General features: G+C 37.5%; 2 protein-coding genes and 1 long non-coding RNA gene across 46 annotated transcripts in view; 1 reads left to right on the forward strand and 2 right to left on the reverse strand.

The window, feature by feature from the left end:
* The window catches only part of WDSUB1 (WD repeat, sterile alpha motif and U-box domain containing 1), a 28,889-nt gene extending 28,709 nt beyond the window's left edge, over positions 1 to 180 (reverse strand). For 2 of the 3 annotated variants that reach the window (XM_086896582.1, XM_086896585.1), the window contains exon 1: positions 86 to 176. The gene's annotated coding sequence lies outside the window, so the exon portion shown is untranslated. Of the gene's footprint in view, positions 1 to 85 lie in introns of all 3 variants that reach the window. The other variant, XM_086896577.1, reaches the window with a different exon arrangement.
* Positions 6 to 21,693, forward strand: LOC111932412 (uncharacterized). Its single transcript, XR_015288915.1, has 4 exons — positions 6 to 449; positions 14,530 to 14,691; positions 18,370 to 18,591; positions 20,214 to 21,693. It is a non-coding gene; the product is annotated as an uncharacterized LOC111932412 (long non-coding RNA).
* BAZ2B (bromodomain adjacent to zinc finger domain 2B) overlaps positions 2,163 to 21,842 on the reverse strand; it is a 120,360-nt gene continuing 100,680 nt past the window's right edge. For all 42 annotated transcript variants that reach the window (XM_086896494.1, XM_086896482.1, XM_086896464.1 and 39 more), the window contains 13 exons: positions 17,894 to 18,137; positions 16,228 to 16,290; positions 14,870 to 15,014; positions 11,879 to 12,543; positions 11,091 to 11,367; positions 10,777 to 10,932; positions 10,147 to 10,307; positions 8,939 to 9,249; positions 8,418 to 8,553; positions 6,561 to 6,707; positions 5,614 to 5,876; positions 4,815 to 4,958; positions 2,163 to 3,616 (listed from right to left, as the gene is read on the reverse strand). In XM_086896494.1, the coding sequence (XP_086752620.1) occupies positions 3,463 to 3,616; positions 4,815 to 4,958; positions 5,614 to 5,876; positions 6,561 to 6,707; positions 8,418 to 8,553; positions 8,939 to 9,249; positions 10,147 to 10,307; positions 10,777 to 10,932; positions 11,091 to 11,367; positions 11,879 to 12,543; positions 14,870 to 15,014; positions 16,228 to 16,290; positions 17,894 to 18,137 (2,866 nt within the window). In that variant the 3' untranslated portion in view covers positions 2,163 to 3,462. The remainder of the gene's footprint in view (positions 3,617 to 4,814; positions 4,959 to 5,613; positions 5,877 to 6,560; positions 6,708 to 8,417; positions 8,554 to 8,938; positions 9,250 to 10,146; positions 10,308 to 10,776; positions 10,933 to 11,090; positions 11,368 to 11,878; positions 12,544 to 14,869; positions 15,015 to 16,227; positions 16,291 to 17,893; positions 18,138 to 21,842) is intronic.

A 21,842-nucleotide genomic window follows, 5' to 3' on the forward strand; every position in this document is an offset into this window, starting at 1 on the left:
GGCCCGGGCAGACCCGCCCCGCTGCGGGCCGCGCCACTGTGCGCCAGCCGCGGGGGGAAGCCGGCGCTGCGCTTCCCGCTCTCACCGCCGCCATCTGTCCCGGCTCTGAGGCAGCGCGGGCGCGGATCGTGCGACCTTCAGCCCTCCATGCCGTCCCGGAGCCGCACAACATCCGCCGGCGCTATGGCTGCCTTGGCACGAATCCTGCGTGGGTGCGGGCGGTGCCAGCACCTGCGGGATGTCAGCGGGGCCGGATGCTCCCGGCCACTGCCGCGCCCTCAGATCCGCCAAGTGCCGGGTGCCAGCCGTGTCCGAGCGGGCAGCGCGGCCACGCTCCGCCGCTGAGATCGACAAGGTGACCGCCTCGCCCCGGGCCACAGGCGGGGCCCTCGAGCAGCGCTAAGAGGAGTTCCAACAAAGAGTGCTCCCCCAGGCCCAGCAGCTGTCAGGTAATTTAAACCATCGCCCTCTCCCCCTCACTCAGCAACTCATACATAATAAATGGTTAAACCTACACGTTTTGAGAAAGACAGAGTTACTTTCTCGGAGTCACTGTGTCCGGGCAGCATTCCCTAAATGATCGGCCTTCCATGTTTAGTCTGTACCATCTCATACTCTGTTTTATTTCACACTCTGTGAAAACCTGGCCTTTCATTGCTCTGAATCGCGACTAAAAATAAGGCTTTAGACCTCCTTTTAAAGATACATATTTTGATTTTCAGCTGCTTTTTTATCATCCCATTTTTTTTCAAAGAGATGATGAGACAAAAGAGAACCAACACTCAACCAAAACACTCTTCTCATTGAGCACTATTACAGTACTTTAAATTTGAAAGTTTCAGAATAAATTCTCTAAACTAAAACTGGCACACTTTGTTCAGAAAGGGTGAGAGCACACTGGAAAATTTTTCCTCTTAAAACATACGAACATCAACAGGAGAGAAAATTCGCAAAGGGGAAACGTTACAAACATTTTTCTAGTGGTTAAATCCCTGCTCTTTTCTATGGAGATATGAAGGCATATGCATGACTCAAGCTTGCCATTTAAACATATTATTTCCTGTAAATTTAATTTTACTGCAAGACTAATGAAGACAATGACTGTTAGCAAGGAAAACAATACACTGCCCATGTCAAGTTAGACAGTGGTGATGCTTGTCTCACTGTCATTACTGTAGCTGTTGCCACGTTCCCAGCAGTTCAGCTGAACTGGGATACAAGCTGAAAAAAAATGCAACTTGTATCATAAATATTGTATGTAGTGTAGGTGGTAACCTGACATTTCAGGAAACTAACAGTTCTAGTACTGCAGACAAAGCATTAACTAGTACAGAATCTGACCCAAAAAATCACTGAAGAACTAGATTTCTCAATTGTCTAAGCATATTTGGAACACCTTCTTACAAGCTTACCATCATAAAATCAAAATGGCGATTAATCTTCACATCTTTGGTACATGTCAGCAAACCTCTTAAGTCTTCAGAATGGGCATAAAAAGGAAAGCCATGGAGCAGTCTGTGTGGAAGTTCATGTCAGCGTGCAAGACTGTCCAACACCCAAATGTGATTTTTTTATTAAAAAAAAATAATCAAGATTCTTCTAACAGAACTTTGGGATAATGGAAAATATTACTGAACAAGATATTCTGAGGAGAACAATGGAAACATTCACTGAAAACCAGGCACTAAGACTCAAAAATGACAGACCTAGTTAAAAAGCAAAAACCAACACCCCCCCAACATTATTTTGTGAGAGAACTACAGATAAGGTGGTTCCACAATATCTGTTTGCAATTCCTGTATTTTATTAAAATAAAGAAGTCAGAGAAAGGGTTATGATTTTAATGCCCTTCTGCAGGCCAAAAAAGGGACAAAACCTTACATGGATGGTGGTTTTCAGAAACATGACCAAATGTGCTCATTTCCACGTCTGTGAGGACATGGATCAGCCTGGCACACTGCCGTTATTTACAGGCAGAGAACTGCTCTCTGACTGCTTGGCAATTGCTTCCTTATGAACTACCATTAACAACCCAGGAGAATTAGATGCATCATAAAAAGAACTGAAGGTTAAATGCAAGACTCCCAAGATAGTATATAAAAAAACCCCAAACCAAAAAACCTGTATACACAGGACCTGAAGTATTAAAATTGCCAAGAAAATCTGGTTTGCAAAACAATCTTTTATTTTATCCGTGCCACACATACTAGTGAAAAATAACACTCCTAAAAAAGGAAAAGAAAAAGAATGCTACCTTTCCACAACATTTCTTTTAAATAAAACTTCAAGTACTCTTACATTAGTACAAAAAAAATTCCAATCTATCTGCCCCAACAGGCCACCACAACACACAGCAGATAAAACACAGTGGTTACAAATGTCTTCTTTTGTTATTCTGTGGCAAGGCAAATGGAGGGAAATGTTTCTATGAAAAAATACTGTGTGCGTAGGAAATTGTCACCATTTTCTTTCACATGGATACAAATGATTATACTTGAATTTGAGGCCATGGGGGCTTGAAATTATATAACAAAATAGAAAAATGGAAAACTAATATCCCCTACACCCTGTTTTAAAGGCAGGCACTACCAAGATTAAGGAGACTCCACAGTGTTGGTAGAGGATAATTACTGTACAAGCCATAGAGCTCTAATTACCTTAAGACTAAAATAAAATGCTACCACCCTCCTAAGGCATAAACAATAATGTCTGCAAACAATATGTACACATCATACATATTTAAAACAAGACTTAATATAAACAATAATGAACAGTATATACATGTCTCAATTTTTCTTCACTTGTCTTGAAATACAATTTAACTACACAGGTGATGCAGCAACATATATATAAATGTACTTGTAACTCTACAGTAAAGTTTAATTTTTAGTGCCTTCACAGCACATCAGTGTAAACAGTTTTACTTGGCTTTGTTTTATATTTTAAAACATTCCTTGTTGTATTTTCAACATTTAAAGCAATTTTCTAGTTCTTCCTTTTCACAGAAAACGAAGATTCTGAATGCTGTATAATCATAAATAATTCATAAAATTAAATACATTCACTAAAAAATAAACTACAAAGTAAAAAAAAATGAAAAATAGATATTTATTGAAAGGGAAAAGATAACCATTTCCCCAAGTAGAGCTCTGGTGGTTGAATATTCAGTGCGTTTTCATAAATTGCTATTGCACTATAACACCCCTTTCTTTGAAATTCTTTGGGTGTGCTTCCCTGTTCTACCTAAATTAGTTTAAAACACACAAACCAATAACCAAGGGGCCATGGTTGCTGTAGGAGTGAAGCCTTTAAAACTAGTATCACAACTCTGTGATATTTTAAAGGAAAAAATTAGTTACCTATGTGCCTTGCACTTCCATGTAAATATAGTTCACATTGCTGGTCTTATCAGTCCTCATTTAATGGAAAAAAAAATAAAAGAAAAAAAGACTTCTAGTAGCTTCAGCTCACTTTGAAAATCTCTGTCCATTTTTTTTCAAAATACTTCCTCATGTTATGGCCAGCCCTGCCTATGTCAGAATCATCTTCATTGAAAGTTTCACAGTTGTCAAAAACAAGTCTGACATCCAGCGAAAATGCTTCAAGATTAGGGTACCTGAAAGAAGAAAAAAGTGAATTGTTTTTGGAACACAGAGAATCAAGGGGGAAATGTATTTCAACTACATGAGAAAATATTTAAGAATTTAAATTAGAATTTCTAATAAACTGAATATTTTATTCCAGTGAATGGAAATATTCTCTTGTCACTGTTTTGTTATTTTCCTCAGAAGTTTTGTAAGGTAGAATTTCATGCCTGTACTGGAAAAACGAACTTCTATAAAACTAATTCCTCCTTCTCTTCAACAGCTTTCTAGCTAAAATGCTATGGCTATTTCCCATTTATGCATCTATTCTTGGGCTCAGGGCCCTTCCACAATGTTGACTAGAGCTGAATTTATCTAAGTGAGGAACAAATGGGTACAAAAAAGGGTTATTGCCCAGATAATCCTGTGACACTGTCGTTGAAAATTCTTTTTATTATCCTGAACATACCCCTGAATGGCCTAAAATGTGTTCCAATATTCACAGGAATTATTAAAAATAAGAATAAAAGTTACAAGTCTACTGATATGAGCACAAGGGGAACATTTAAATCTCACGTTCATGGGAAAAAAAGCCTGAAGAGGTTAAAAAGTTCCTTGTGCTATCCTAGGAAAGTTGCTTTGTGTAGAGCTGACAGACACTGCAGGGAGTCCACCTTCACAAATTCATTAGAGCACAGGGATATCAACAAGGAGGGAGGGAAGGTTCACAGAGGCATGTATGTAGTGTGGTCTTCTCTTTTAAGAATCTGTGCGGTCTAATTTGCAGAACTATAAAATGACTAACAACCATTACAGGAGTGTTACCCACAACCGAGCTGGCAATTCACTCCACAGCCACATCATTTACAGGGACTCAGTACCTTAAAGCCTACATATTTAGTTACATCTGACAGGCAGTTAACACTAAGGTATCTCCATGAAAAAAGACCAGGGAAAAAAGCCTTCCTGTTGATTGCTTTGGTGCATTTGACCAGGCAGTTTTATTGCTTTTCAGCCATTTCCACACATTCTCCTATCCAACACACTATTTCACTTGGATATGGCACAGATAAAAGCACACAAGAATTTTTATTTTTATTTTGACTGTAAAAATAATCACAGATGTGTCAGAGCAGAACAATATGGTTTAGCTTATTTAAAAAACACATTGTATTTCCGTGTTTAAATATTTTTAAAATGTAAAGTAAAATTTAGAATAGGTTTACTTACTGTCCACTACTTAGCTTGTCTCTAATGGTAGAAAAGTCCATAGGTTTTTTAATAACTTTCTTATAACCAGGAACAAGTTTCAAGTTTACAGGAAGTAAGAAAGGCCAGGCATCTTCATGAGTTTCCAATTCTGAGAGAATCATGCTGAACAAAGTAAGGTTTCAAATCAGTATTTTTTAACTGTTCATATATTCACAGTGTTTTCACTACCACATGAATTCTCTATGAACTGCCAAATTAGTCACTTTACAAAAGGAAAGCACTTCATTCTACACACTGTGCAAGGCTGAGAATGATATACACAGAGACAGACAACTGAGTAAATAAAATAGCATTAAGTTCTCTCCAGGCAACATGTGTGAGATGAAATTCTAATGATAAACATTCCAAAAGAAAACATGGTCCTGCGAATTTGATCCTCAATGTAAACCATTTGCAAACCAGCTGCTAATACTGACTTTCCAAGACTGTGACATGGCTAAACTACGTCTCTTTTGTCTGAGCAGCAATGCTAGCACAGCAGACGGTTCACGTGTGCCCCTTCGGATACAGCAGAGATTGTCTTTGATACCCTTGAGAAAGGTGTCACTGCCACTGCTGCTGGGGCTGGGTTCTCTCCTCCCAGTCTTGAGAGGAATGTTCTCCCAGCAAACATGTGTGTACACACACACAGGAGGTGTATATACACACATACATTTGTCAAAGAACAGCACTCTGTTCCCCAGAACAGAGAGAAAATGTATCAAGTACTACCTGTTCCAACAAAACTTACCCCCAAATTTAGCATCTGACACTTTACCTGCATATAGCTAGGTCCTTGGAGTCTCCATCTCTCTTAGGTTTCTTAACAGCAGTGCAATTGTCTTGCTTTAACTGGCTTACACAAACATTTTCATCCATTTTTCTTTTTTTAGGGTCTGTTTTTCCTCTTTTTAAGGCAACGCTTGTAGTTGCAGAGTCTTCATCCTCTGTTTCTCCTGCTAATTTCCTGCTTCTCTTTTGTTCATTACTTTTTTTACCTTTAATTTGAAGTTTTTTTACTTTTAGAGTTTGACCACTTGCCTACAATAAAGAGAACTGAAATAAGTAATAATCTAGAAATTACAGAAACCTGTTATCACTGACAGACAGCAATGAAGATCAGAAACAGAAGCACCAAAAAAAAAAGTATTTACTATTGGAGATTATTCAATTTTTCCTGTTCTCAGCAAATAGGCAAATAAAGCTGCAGAAATTCCTCGTACTCATGACCTAGGTTCTCAACTTGTGACAGTACAAATGCACCTGACATTCAAATTAGTGAAACAGTATCCACTAACAACCAAGTTGGCATATTTTTACACAAACATTAGTCCATTACTAAATGATATAAACATACAAAAAAAATTTCCAAATTCTTTCTCTGCTTTTTCTTTTAAAACAGAACCTGAGACATAGGTCTGTCAACACTTAATGATGAAATCTAAATTTGAATAAATTTTGAAACAGAAATTAAAAACTATGGTATTGAATTAGCATGAAAATTCTGTACCTACTTACATTAAAAGCCCACTGTTTAGAGTAAATAAAACTGTAGCCTTTACCGCCACTAAAATGCAGGTTAAATAAAACTATTAGTTTCATAATTTAATGGGAGCCCCCCATAAAACATACAAACCATTATTTTCACTGAAAATGCACTGGTAGACCTGTAACTCTACCATATACAATAAAACCAGTCACTTGCTCCAGTCCTTTCATCCTTACCTTTGCTATGCAGGCAGGACAGAACCAGTCCCCATCTGGGATGGTGCTGATCTTGGGTCTGTGGCAGTAGGTGTGACAGCCTTTATCACAACCATCACAAAGGAGGAGCAGCTCCTCGTTATCTCCCTTTCGACAAATTTGGCAGTACTGTAATTCATGAAAAATGGGTTTGATTCCACTTTTAAAATTCGAAACACATAAATGATACGTAAATTACCCTTCTCCTTCAAACACACAAATTCACTCTCAAAAATACCTCCATTTTACTTCAATCAGAATCTGCAAATGATCATATCCATAGAAGAATATACGGAGTATGTAAGGAACTAATCTAAAAGCTACATTTGGGGAACATGCTGGAAATTCATTTATTGTAACACAGACATAACAAAAGATGAGCACTTCTTATAATTCATTAATGTCTGTGAGAAGTAAAAGTCAAACAAAACCTCTTGGCTCAAGCATATTACCTCAGAAAACTCATTTATACCATGAATGTATATATATATATACACACACATTGCTATTTAATAAGGAAAATTTATATTTTGCAAGAGTATTTCCATATAGTAATTGGTAAGGATCTTATCCAAGGGCCACCAAGAACAAATTCAGCAAAGCAAAACAAATGATCAAGCACTTCCTAAAATTCACACTAACATTATCTGAAGGACTGTCAATTTTCTTACACACATTGATTTTGCTGCTCCCTTACTTCTAGACATCTTTTCCAGGAACTTAAAAAATCTCCAAATATTTTTACCAAATACATATGTTTACTGGTATCACAGAATATTCTGAGTTTGAAGGGACCCATGAGGATCATTGAGTCCACCTCTTAAGTGAATGGCCCATACAAGGATTGAATCCATGACCTTGGCATCCTGCTCTAACCAACTGTGCTGTAATTAAATGCAGAGAATATTTAAACCAAACTGAGAGTGATATATCTTTTTCTGAATAATAAATTAATTCATCTTGAAACTTTCAAATGTCTTTTCAGGTTTCCTACCAAATTCATAAGCTTTTTGCCCTAAAGATACTCCTTAAAACTAACAGCTATATAAACTCAAAAGTACAGCCTCACATTACAGCTTTTATTTAAATCACCCTTTGACTGCCCAGCTGTAGTTAGAATCTGTACAGGACTGACAAAAATGAAAAAATTAGGAAAAAGACCACAAATCAAATCACTTTTGCCACCCACTAGAAAACACTGGTCATACTTGATCCCATTGTAGTCACTATTGCTGCAGTGCTAAGTGTTCAGGAATTTGAGGTTCAGAGGTCCATGCAAATTTTGACAGATCCCATTCATGTGCTTTTTTTTGTACATGTAGTTGACAGAGACTGACTTGCTGAGTGTACAAGGAAACAGATACTCCAGTTTGTTTTCTCACATACTGGCCTACTTTGTATGTTCAGTTGTGAGAACTCTGCATGCAAAGAAGCCACATATTTGGAGCATCTCAACTCTCTGAAAAATGAAATCCTTAGTGAAGGACATACGATGTTGAACCTCCATAAAATTTGTGTCACAGGTGAGGTTAGAAACACTTCATTAGAAAGAGTATCTTTCATGAGATGGAACAAGATGACTTTTACCTCAACGTCATTATCAGAGAATAATTACCATCTCAAATAAAGAAACCATTTACAAGAGCCTTCTATCATAGCAAGTTCAGAATGCTGAATTTGGCAAGCAAGGGACAATCTTTTCCGTTAGGATTATTCATCTGTGCACAATGTACAGTTTACCTGTGTGAGGTTTTACATGAAGTAGTAAGAAATGTATTATTCAACTTAAAATGCCTGAATCTGGAAAATAGGATATAGCAAAAACAGTTAGATACTTACAACTTTCATAATGGATTTTTCCCATGCTATTGATTTCTGTAACTGCTGAATGCACAGAGCTACCTGGGCAGCACTGCGTGCTTCTGACAGTGCCCTTCTCCACACCCTTAGCCCTGGAGCAATATCCTCTTCAGTTCTGCATTAAAATACAGGCAAATTAAATGGTCACACCCGTGTTCGCTCATGTTTAAATGTGGGACAATCATTATCACACTGAAAGCCAAGCAATGACAAAACGTACACAGCCAATAAGTATAAGGTTTAAGCAACTAAATTTCATGTAGTGCACAGACTGTGGCTACGTGCCTCAAAGCTTAGTCACAACCAGTTAAATGTAAGATAATTTTGCAAGATTATTAACAAACGTAACAAAAAAAATATTTACAAAGCACCATGCAGAATAACATGATCCATATGGATCACAGACATACAAGAAAGTACATAGATAACAGGCAATAAGAAAATAGGCTCCAATTAGCAAAGAAGCACAATAATTTTTCAAGTTAATTTCAATAACCTACCCGTCACCATCACCACTAATAGATGGTGCAGGAGCAGGGACAGTAACTGTGCCCACATTATCCAGTTTGATCTGAATGGTGGTACTTAAGGGGCTCTTCAGATACCTTCGCTCTATGTTCCGCTCCAAGTCAGCGAGCCTGGTTACAGCTATATCTAGAGGGTTGTCACTCCTCCGCTCTAGAGAGCTGGCATTGCCTTCTCCGCCTCCAGCACAATCTCCATCGTGCTTCTTGTGCAATCTAGTAATTGACTTATGTTCACGATATACCAAGTCGTCTCTCTCTGATGCAGGTTCAGGACACAGCCAACCCTATGTCAATAGAAAGGTTTGGGCATTTATTGGTTGCTGTTAACTCAGTGTGCAAAGAGAGGAACTGTTTTATGGAATCAAACTAAGTAACTGAAGTGCTGTTTCCAGTAGATCTTGGTTACTTGTAATCCATCTGTGGAGACATTTTCCAAAAATATCCAGAGAACTAAAATAATTAATCAAGAAATGCAAGCATTACCGGACTTTCTGAAGGGACCTTTCTGCAATAGTCTGCATTCTTATCCCCTTGTGAAGTAGATGGTTGAAACATCAGAACAGGTCTACCTGTTCAATAGGCTCAGGAGGCAGTATGAGGACACAGGAAAATAACATCCATCTCATGCCAAAAACTAGATCCAAAACACTGCACCTGTACTATAACCAAACATATGCAATTTGATAACCCTACGTCCACCTTGGAAAAATTCCAAAATCCAGAGAATTCCTAACTTTATCACTCTCATAACCACTGCATACTCTCCATGGCTCTACAATACTCACACGAATTATTCTGATGCTCTTGTAGGCATGTCTGAAAGCATTAACAGCAACAATCACACAAACCAGGCAGAACTGTGTCAAACTCCCCAAGAGTTAAGCACTCTATATGAAATACAGCCTTTGCATTCAGAGATAGTTAACAAAAATGTACACGGAACTGCATTGTAGGAGAACACTCTCCAGGAATTGCCATTCTAAGCATCTTCAGCTGAAGACTGAACTGCAATAAAATGTTTCAAACATGAATCTCTGCAATACTGCACAGTGCATTTGCTTCATTTGCAGGCAATTAGGGTGGAATAAGAATTGTATACTTAACAATACACAAAGACTGCTGTCTATTTTAAATTCTTACCACTTATTTTAAAGAGATATTTTACTGAAAGTTGGTTTTACCTTAACTTGTAAACTAGCTGATGCAACTCTCCTCTCTAGATCTTCCACCTGCTGAAGAATAGCAAGATCCATCTCCATAGCTTGTTCTTCTACTGACCAGTTTTCCACAACATCCCGAGTTACCTGGTTATCTTCATTTTCATTGATATCAATAATAGCAACTGCATTTGAGAATCACATTTTTGTTATTTTAATTAGCATTACAACTGCACTGGTAAATTCAAGCTGATTTACCTGTCACTCCAGTCAAATGCTGAAGAACTGCTGTAAAAGTATACTATTCTTAAAATACCCAGGTAGGGCAACAAATTCTGTATGCCTTCAAACTTGCAATTTAAAGGCAAGAAGGGGAAGGAGAGGCCAAGTGCTACAGAGATGGAAAGAGCTTCAGAAGGTTACCAGAGCTTAAGAAGGTTACTTGTATCACTAGAACTACTTAAATTACATGGTATTTCTCTAATCCAGTAACTTTCCAGGACAAGGCTGGTGAAAAGGTGACTACAGGTAAGGAGACCTTTACCTTTTTGCTCCAACCATTACTTTAACTCTCCTGTAAACATATCCCAAAGAGCTCTCTGTCAGTTGTCTGGTGCCCCAACACCATGTGTAACATAAATATCAGCTACATACCATCCTTGTTTTTGATGCAGGCCAGAGTGATATAATCCATGTGTTTCTGTATTTGCTTTTGTAAGGCCTTTTCTCTTATTCCCCTGAGATGCAGCACTTTAAGCAAAGATTTTAGGTCCTCTGGATCAGTAATCCTCCACCACCCATACTGCATTTCTAAATCAAGACAAGCATATAAACACTTTGCAGGTGCTTTTTTTATGTCATCACAAATGATCATATTAGAAAATCAACAGGCAAATTGTTAAAAAAAAAAATTGTAACATGATAGAGGCACTGCAGGAAGTAGCATCTTAGCGCTGCATTACACTTACCTTCTGGTATAGGCTTTGGGTTAGGATAATCTACAGGCTTGGATACTTCAGCTGCTGTAGAAGGGGCAGAAGCTATTTTTTCAGCTTGTAGTGCTGGTGATTCACTTTTACTTGCAGGAACACTAGATGCCAAGAATGAGTTACCATTCACTTCTGATAATCCCAGACCTGATCCAAGAGCAGGTAAAGGAGATGGAAATGGAACATTTGAAGTGAGAACTCCTGTAGGCCATCCACAAAACTGAAGTCCCATTATAGGTAGTCCTGTCTTCATCTGCTACAGAGCACAACTATCATTAATATAACCAAGAAACCTGAATTATGATTAGGATGCTCTTTGTCAAACAATAATCAAAACACAAAGAAAGCCTTCACTCAGTACTTCAATTAGTTTCAGAGAAACTAATGTAACACTGACATGTAATACTTCTTATTAGGGCCCGGTTAATGCCAAAAAACAAGAGCTTTTAAAGATTCAGTTTGGTGTGTTACACTTCCAAAATCAAGTTTGTATTTACACACTTTTCATTTAATACCAGTAACCAACACCTGAAAAGCCAAATTAATTACTGAAATACATGTACAAAGTATCATACATTGGCTTACTTGAAGCATCATAATCTAGTATTATAGAACTTCTGTATTTAGTTATGAACATTTATAAACAGGAAAAAAAGAAATAAATGCAGATAAAATGATTGCAGGTCTGTGAAATAATTTGTATAAACAGATACCCTGCCCAAATAAGCTCTGCAAATTCAAGCTATTCAAAAATTGATTTAATTTACCTGCAGTGGTGACAGTGCGAAAGGACTTAATCCCATGGGACTCTGTGCAGAGGTTGAGCCCAGAAGAGGTGATGGAACAGGTGATGGTGACTTTGATGGTGGATGTGACTGAGGAGTGAGTGGAGCTGTAGTAGCCGGTGTGTCCACATGGGTCACCGAGGTGTCATCACAGGGCACCCGCGGTAACAGGCTGAACCACTGCCTGCTCTTCTCAGTAAGAGTCTTTAACAACTGATCATTTGGAATTAGTGGAGAACTGTAAAACTTTCCTGTCCCACTGGCATTAGGACTGAAAAGATTATTAGAATCAGACTTCTCGATGGAGCTTTGTGATGCAGGGGGTTGCAGACCGCAGACAGAGTTTTTTGAGTTACTCGTGTAAGATAATGTGCAGCCATTTGCTGCACTGCCATTAGGTTTTGGGGACATAGTGTCAGACTCAGGTGGCATTTTTGCTACCTCTAACAGTTTGCTTAATTTTGAAAATGACCCAGGCTTTTGTAGAAACAAGTTAGTGCTGTCCTTTTCTTTCAGATTTTCCTTTTGCTCACAGTGAGCTGTAGCTAAGCAATGTAATTTGTCTTCTGTTTCAAATTCTTCTTTTTTGATATGCATACTTTCTTCCTTTTTTAACTTCTCTTTTTCTTTTGCAATTTCTTCTAGACCTAAAAAAGTACAAGAAGCACAGTTTATCTGTAACAGATCAACTATTTTACCAAGTTTTTATAATCATAGTTTGAATTAAAGATTATTTTTGGCTCAACATGTGTTAGATTCCCATGTCTTTGCTATTGTTGCTGCTGCTAATGAAACACCTTCTCACTTTACAGCACATTTTGCAGAAGGAAACAAGTTTCTAGGCATACAGATTTAAACACTACTAAACACCTCTAGGAAAAATCACCTCAATATGGCTAATACGCTACCGGATTCACACATCTGAAGCAGTTTGCCGGTGACAAGTCTCTGAAATGGAAAATTTTTGCCACTTTCTTTGTGCAGGACTCCACATGCCTCAGTCTGTGAAGTTTAGTACTCTTTCAAGAGCCACCCAGCATGACTGGAACTCATCGTACAACTAAGCAGACAGCTAACATCCGAACAATCTAAATCATCTAAACAGCAGGCAGAAGCTGATTAAAAAAAAAAAAGTTTCTTCAAACATAGGAGGTGCAAAAGATCTGAGTATCTACCTTTTACAGAAGGAGAAAACTATTTTTTTCCTCTTCTTTGCACTACTCGTCCTTATTAACTGTTTCTCTTCTACCCTTATACTGACTGCCAAGTCAGACGAAAAGTCTTTAAAAGTATGAAGTACGTTTAAATAGAAAACTGTTAGCATAAAGGGAAGGAGGTAGAAAATCCAACTCCTTATTTTATGTTTTACGTTCATCAGATACTGCAGCCACAAATAAACACATGGCTTACAGTTCATGGCAGGAACATCTACAAATATTTACTTGCTCCTGAAAAGCTGTAATTTCTACAAAGAAAAGTACATCCCCTCCTATTAAAAGTTCAAAAAGTGTTCACAGTTATAGTCTTTATCAAGAGATAAACAATTTAAGTATCAGCATAAGCATGAAAATGGATACACAAAGGGATAGAGAAGTATTGTTTAAATGGACAGATCATTCAAGACTTTATATCACCTTTTTCCAAGGTTTAGGGTAAGGGAGTTAGAAATAGATAAACTGTAGAATTTACATAAAGAGGGCAAACTTAAGAGCTGAGGGGAAGAGGAGGTAGGTAAGAATTTAAGGAGGCATCTGTTTGCCTTTTCAGGGAGATTAAGCTTTCATTAAGACAACATTAAAAAACAGAAGTTTACCCTACAGCTCTTAGCTAAAACTTTTGTGTGTGTTTTGTTTGCATGGAGATTTTTTACTATTTTAAGACACGTAAGTGTATGGGTTTTTCTGATTTTTTTTTGGTGTACCATTTCCAAAGTGTTTGGGGATTCATCTGCTTAAAATGTAATTAAATACAGCAAATCAAAGAAATGCAAGCAGCACATTCTGTATGCAGGTACTCATGCAAAACCATTCCTAACACAGACCGTAAGTTCATGTGGAGCAGGAGACAGAGAGGAAAGTACATTTCATGCTACCCATTTTAGAAAGATAATCTGATGATCAACATTACATTTAGGGTAAGTTCTATGGCTTATTTTTGGATCCCAAACCAGGTTCAAATTTTCTAATATGCCATACTGTTACAGTTAATTAAACAGCTCTCTAGAATGATGCAATTCTCATGAGATCATGCAATTCTGATGTCCATCAGATTGTTTTTCTTGTTATTTTTTAAGGGAAAAAAATGTGAGAGAAATGAGGTTTTGGTTCATCTATATGAAAATTAGAAAGGATTTTTCTTTGGCCAAAATGAAGGTTTACATTTAAAAATTCTAATACCAACAAAAAAGTCAGATTAATACATAATTTCTGCATCTATCCAATTAAAGGTATGTGAAAAATTCAACCACAGTTAATATACTACTGTTACAACCCCAGAATTACATTTTAGTTTTAGCAAAATAATTTCAGCAATTGCTGGTTAAAGGTTAACTGGTAAAATGCAGGCACTAAATAGTGGTTGATCAGAAAACAAGGTACTTTCACTGCATGAAAATAATTGTCATATTTTTGCAGGCATCTATCATATCTTCATGCACAGAATAGTCTGTGCATTTGTAGAAAATCTGAGGATGAAAATTCTTTTCTGCACTCTATGGTCCTCCAAATTTTCATACACAGAGGTCACTGCCACAGGGAAAGGTGAAATCGTTCAGAGAGAGTCAAAAAACTTTGCAGGTAGGTAAAAGCATAACATGCAGAACAACTGAAAACTTCCAAAATACCAATCCTCATTTTCAAAAGTATTACCTGATCTTTCATAACCAGACAGAGATACCAAAGAACCACATGAGTGGAGAGCTCTACTGGCAGCATTTCTTGGCATTGTTTGCTACCATTCCTTTATGGCTCTTACCTTCACCACTTTCCATGCCTTCTACAAAAATACCACCACACTGGGGCAGGATCCAGTAGCGACGCCTGTAACGGTCCTGACCAAACATCATTGAACGCAAACAGTGCGAAGCTTCAAATAACTTCTTTCTGTACTGGCTTTGTTGCTATTTTAAAAAGGGAGAGCATTATAAATCAGTGGGGGGAAAAAAAATCTCATCATTACAGAAAATAATATCTGGTTGCCAGCCTGAACAGAAGTTCAAGGGTCAGACAAGGAGGTCTTCTCAGAGATTCGGGATAGTGATGTGTCTGTGTGTTGTGATAGTCTACTCACCATCGCTGCCTTGATGATTTTACTTACAAAGCTCCCTTTAAAAAAAAAATCAATTAAAACACTCCTTGGCTCAGCCTAGGTTTATCAGTTTTCCTCTAAAAACACACTGCAATGGTGCACCTTGTCTTTTTATCCCTGAATGGGGATAAATAAAGCAATGGATCGAAGAAAGATTTCATTGCACAAAAGCAGCTGAAATCCTAACAATTACTCAGCATAAGCAAATGGTAAACAGAATCCTTCCATCTTCTGATGGAAGACTAATGAGATATCTTGACTGTTCATAAAAAATGACAACAATACACAAAAATAAACTGTCTTTGAACTTAACACAGGTCTTTGAGGGGGGCCAACAAGAACTTCAGTACGTTTATTCAGTTCTTGCTCTGCTAAATTGACGCTGCTGGGAGTCAAGTGGAATCCTGGACTGCTAATTTATTGCAATGAACATGAACATGAGAAAAACCAACACAAAATCTTAAATGAAAAATTTTCTAATAGGAACAATAAAAACATGGACCATGAGGACTTCTAATTGCACCATTACATCTTTCTCATTTACACTTCTCTTCCTATTCTATTTCTGCTTCTTCCAAAATGTGAAGCCCAGACAGCTCTGTATCGTCTTGGAGCACAACTGCAGAAATCAGCATGGAAAGGAGGGCATGAGAACCACAATCCATTGTATAAATGAAGCCATTGCTTCTCAAAAAAAAACTTGTCATCACTTTCTAAGATCAACAAACAGGAATATATGAAGTAGATCTGGGTAAAAATTAGATTACTTTTTATTCTCTGAAGTGCAAATATATTATCAACTATTACTATTAACTGCCTTTTGAGTGACCTCCACTTAGTGCCACCAGACTGAACTCACAGTTCAGGTGTCATGAATCCAGTCATCATTCATACTTTCACAAAACAAGAGCAGATACTTATTTCAATTTATATTAAGTTGGAGCATTGAAAATTATGTTTAATATTTTAACTCATGACACCCAGTGATCACATTCGTAGTAGAAAAAACAGTAATGATTTCTCACCTTTGTCAGTTTCTCAATCTGCTTCTCTAGTTCTTCAACACTTACTGCCTGGTCCCCGTCATCCTATAATCACCAAATACACTGTTACACTAAATTTATTTCAGGATGAAATCATACTACTATGTCTTATCATAATTACAGAAAAAAGATATAAAAGAAAAGGAGAGGAAAATACTAAAGAGAAAAAAAAAAAAACAAAAAACTTTCAAACTGTGTGCTTTGTGCAATATATTTCACTAGCAACAACATAACTGAAAAGAGGATACACCTTGAATATTTTTCAATCACCCCAGATGTGGACAAAGCTCATGTTTGGTGAAAACTGGAAGTAACTCAGTTTGTGTATGAACACAGCACTACAGAATTTAATCTTTTTAGATAGACAAAATAAATGTTTCTCATGCATGAAATAATGGCATCTCTTAAAATCCTGTAAGTAAGTCTTTGGTCAGTCCAAAATTTGCATTCTATTTCAATGTCTACATGAAATTGTAGAGCCACTTTAAATTATAACTCTGCTATAACAGTTACAGCATCAATCCTGCTGATTTATGAAGAGGAATGCACTCATGATTAAGGCTCTGATTGCCTTCTTCTTGCCTGTTTAAAAATGAGAGTCTTCCATTATGAGAGTTTTAATTTAGTTGAAGAAAATCTTTGGAGATAATAGTAAGTTTCCAAAAGAATATGGCCAAAATCATTTACACCATAAGATACGGGTCTTGCATTTCTTGGCTCCATAAAAGCGTACCAGAATAAAGCCTTCTGAAATACCTTGGAGAATACAAATGCAATGGAACATCTGGGAGATCAGAAAATTAATTTCTGTACAGTTACTGGAATTCTGTCTATGAAATGCCCAGTGCACCAACAGTGGAGACTGTACAAGAGGGAAAAGGATTAAGGGATGGACTTAAGATTAGCAATCTAACTATTATTCTTTTTTAATTCTGAGTTATTTTTAAGAACTTTGAGATGTTTCTCTAAGGTAGTCTCTTAAATTCGTATGAATTCTATTACTTGAAGTAAATCCAGAATAACAGCACAAAGAGTTACTCCTACTCTAGAAATTAAGTGGGCTTCTAATTAAGGGTGTATGCAAAGTTCACATATGTTAGATACATGCATTGTTCAAGCAGTCTTAAACATCTTCAAACCTTGCATGAATGGATCGTTTTCTGGCAAACAGAAAACACCCAGTGCAACACCAAGTGCTTTAAAACGTAGTATTTTCTACTGCTTGTGCCTGTATCAGGTTCTATCCAGTGGAATCCTGTGCATTTCCATTAAAAATCAGCTCAACAAGGTAAAAATCTTTCAGTGATACTTCCTGTATTGGATCCCACACTGATGAACAAAATTGTTTATCATCTTGAGATCAAATACAGTCAGGCAATGACTACCTGGGGGAAGTTGTGAAAAAATACACAGGAAGATCACTCAAGCTTCACAATAGAGGAGGTTAAACGTAACTTTATTTTTCTGTTTTTTAGTTAACAAAATAATAAAAACTAATAAAAAGTTTTAAAACATTGGAAGCATGTTATTCTTCCCTCCTTTTTATGGTAACGTTTTGAGGAAACAGTGCCATATTGCAGAAAAAGAGAAGGAAAACAAGTTTTAGCTTATTTGCAAATGAAGTTTCACTGTACTGACAATTCCCCACCTCATCCTCACAAACTTCTGCCTTCTTTCCTTTTTTATCATCTTTGTCCTCTTCATCCTCATCATCCTCATCTGCCTGATCATCGCTGTCATCATCATCATCGTCGTCGTAGTCACTGTCCCCTGCCTTCCGCCGGCGCTTGCGGCCGGGTGTGGGTGTCTCCAAGGAATGGGGCTCCTCGCCTCCGTCCCCGCTCACCGCGGCATCTCTTTTACCCGTTTTCTTGGCATGAATGATTCTAAGCCTTGGAACACATGAGAAAGGGTGAAATAATAGATTATGTCTGTTACCACAAACATACCTCTCTTCTTATGGGACTGAAAGAAAATCATATAATTCAGATTTAAGTTAGAGCTTCTGATCTATCATAACACTGTGTTTTCTCAGTATTTATTGTCACTAGTCAACAGAAAAACTGAGGTTATAAAACCCTTACAACTCGTGGTTCCGTTCTGAATAGACTTTGTTTCTCCCAGGTCAATTTTATTGTGTAACTGTTGAGAAGAAATGAAACACAGGAGGAATATTGAGAAGTCAGCAAAGATGATATAGAAGAAAGAAACATTTCAACTTCTTCATCTTTTATTTAATGCATTTAAAAACATGATGACAAAATACCTGTCTCTGAGCCAGGAAGGAAAAAGCAAAAATCCTCACTTGCAAGTATGAAATTATATGCATTGCATGGCAACAGCAAGGTTGGTAGAGTGTCTTTTTTTTTTTTTTTCCTATTTTTATGAACTTCAATTATTATTTAACTTCAGTCCTTTAGCTGAACTTTTTATTCTAAGATACACTTTTTTTCTGGGGAATATTAGTTACCTCAACTACTAAAGATTACTCAAACTGTCATTTTTCCTTTTATGAAAGAAAAGGGAAACTTACATACCAGTTATTATGGTTGTAGTAGACCTCCTTCTTCTATAAAACCCCTATAAGACAAGATTCCACACAGCAAAAATTACAGTTCCACCTATCAGGGAGCTTGCAGGCAAACATGCTGAACCACAGGAGGTGTAAATAGCCAGGCTGAACCAATCACTTATCACGCAGACCAAAAACGCAACTGGACTTAGAAGAGATTCATAAACGTGTAGAAAAGACAAAGATTTTGTAAGAGATGACTGAAGAAGGTAGGATGGGAAAAGCAGAACAGTAACGACAAACACAATTACCAGGACGTAATTTTTCCTTGTCGTACTCCTCTCTCTTCCCATCCTACAGAACAATATTCCATACAGCAAGCGGCTACAAGTACAATGAGTGCTGTCCAAGTATTGGCTCCAGGGAACACTGACAAATGGATCAGCCTTCTAAAATCCTAGATAACCAGAGCCAGTTCTCAGCAGCACAAACTGAAATGCAGGTATCACTGTTCAACTGGGAGCAGCACGTTTTTAGAAAAAGATTGTTAGCAAAGAAATCATCAAGGGGACTTGAAAACTGATGGGCTTTGTTTTTTTTGGTGTGGTTTTGTTGTTGTTTTGGGTTGGGTTTTTTTGCATTGGTTAATCCACTGGAGAATTTATAAAGTTTTATACATTTATTTTTTCCGTATCAAGTGGATGTTTACCTTTTTTAGTGATTTAAAATATCTTCCCCCCCCCCCCCCCCCCCAAAAAAAAAAAATATAATAATCTCAGGCCTTTCAGTGAATTTGGAAGCAAGTAACATTTTCAGGTATGGTACAAAAGCCCTCAGTCTCACTGAGCATCAATACGACTCAGGCTACTTATTGACTAAGTTTTTTAGAAAACTAATTTCTTCTTTATGAGGATAACTTCAAGCCTCTTTGTTTGGACTGGAAATTCTTGCCAATACACAGGAATTAACTAAAAATCAAAATCACTAGTCAATGACTGGATCAACCGCAGCAGCACAGGATGATTTCAGAGACAATTTACATACACTAAGATAATCTTGAAGACAATTCAGTAATAAAGCTGGCAAGTGAATGTTCAATGACCTGCCAACACCTCTTTCATACACCTAAAGGGAATCAGAAGAAACAAAAAAGGCTGCTTTTGCTGAAAGCAAAAATAAAGATGCAATGCTGTCAAGCACTAAAGGAAGCTTGCATGATACTGCAAATTATCAAGCATGCAAATGAACCAAAGATGCTCTCCTTTTGTTGCATCACAAGCAGAAGGAGGCAGCAGTCTCTACTCTGCACAGAGGCAGAAACCAGTGCCAGTATAACTTTAAAAATGTTTAGCTTCTTCAGGAAGCAGCATGATTTTTCTGTTGCTACCTACACATAAGGCTCACTGAGAGAAGAAAACCCTCACTTAGGAAACTGTTCTGTCTTTCTCACTTTCAGGTATGGACCAAACTTGCATCTGCAACTGCTGAGAGAATTATAGTCTACTGGCCTATAAAAAGAGCGGGTGGCTCATCAGAGAACCAGATGATTGACTTAAGCCTGCTCTAATCTGATCTACAATTCTTACTAAATAGATCACGGAAGGAAAGTTCATTTTCTGACTCAGTTTTCACACCTTCCCTGTAATTTCTGCATGTAAGTATCAGGTAGTACCAAGGCAAAGAAATTCTGAACATTGTTCTTTTAATATACTTTTAACATATTTCACCTTGTGTCTCAAAAATGGAAGTTTGGCAAATCAGTATTATCATTTTCTACCCAAACTCAGGGTGTAATTTCTCCCCTTAGTGATGCTGTTTTTTACATACCATAATCATTTAAGACTCGAAATGGTTTAATTCAACAGAAATTAACTTACACAGAGCATACCATAACACTGGCATGTTAAAAGAACACTGTTGCAGTGAAAAACTTGTTTCAAGTCCTGTAAAAAACTGAATTATTACGTAATGCTTTAAGAGGTTGTATTTCATTTTTATTCTGTTATACGTGGATCTGGCTACAAGAGATGCCGAAGAGAAGACAGGTAATGGAAAAGGAGATGCTGAGACTTTGATCATCTAGTAAAAAAATCACAATCATCTCAGGTGAGAGTCTGACCACAGCTGTCATGCAGGAAGCACAAAGAAAGATGACTTGATCATATGAGATAGGTGCCTTTACAAAAAAAGAGATTAATAGCAGGATTCACATCTAAATGTGATAGAGAAGGAATCATATGCAACCTCTCATTGACCATCAGCTAAGCAGAAACAGTCCAGGCAGTTCAGAACTCAATTTCCAGCCACTGATATTACACTTATTAAGATCCTTGAGGGAAGGACGAGAAAAGGAAGGAAGAGTGGGGGAAAGGGTGAGAGGGAAAGCATCCCTTAAAACAAAGTAACAATGATTCTGCTTTCCAACCAGGGATTTTACTGTTGCTTATTTGCATCTGTCAAGCACAGGCTTTTGTATTTATTTTTTCCCTCCTCCCCAGCTGAGAAGCTTATGTCATTAAAAAGTGAGAACATAAGCACAAAAATAATCCTTCATTGAACATGTTCTATGAAAAAGAGAAATCTTTTCTCATCCTCCTTGGATATACGTGCAGCCAGCCTGGACACAGTGGTTTGAGGACTAACGACAGTGAACACTGGCCAACCAGGCTGAGATTAAATAAATCCATTCCTCAGCCTCCATTATTCATCCCCTACACACTTCCCTCAGCAGGGACACGTGCTGAGGGGCACATAAAGCTCTGTAGGCATGTGAAAAGAGATCACAGCTGCTGATCGCACAGCGAATACTCAACTAACCAGGTATTCCCATGAAAAATTGTTTGGTATTGGGATGCTTAAAAATTAGACCAAGATGTGAATGGATGGGGAAGATAACATGTAAGAATGAAGTCTGGAAGCAGAAAAAATAGCAAAAAGAAGACTGAACTGTAAATATTTCTTTTCAGAGAAGCCCCAGAATGGTTTTAAGGGTTTATGGAAAACACAATTGACATAAAAAAAAAGAAGAAAACATTGTTTAAATTGATTGAAGAAGTCTCTTCTAGAACCTTCTTGGAATTCATCA

This window comes from Cyanistes caeruleus, chromosome 7, assembly GCF_971803275.1.
Source record: "Cyanistes caeruleus chromosome 7, bCyaCae1.hap1.1, whole genome shotgun sequence".
In the NCBI taxonomy this organism is placed as follows: domain Eukaryota; kingdom Metazoa; phylum Chordata; class Aves; order Passeriformes; family Paridae; genus Cyanistes; species Cyanistes caeruleus.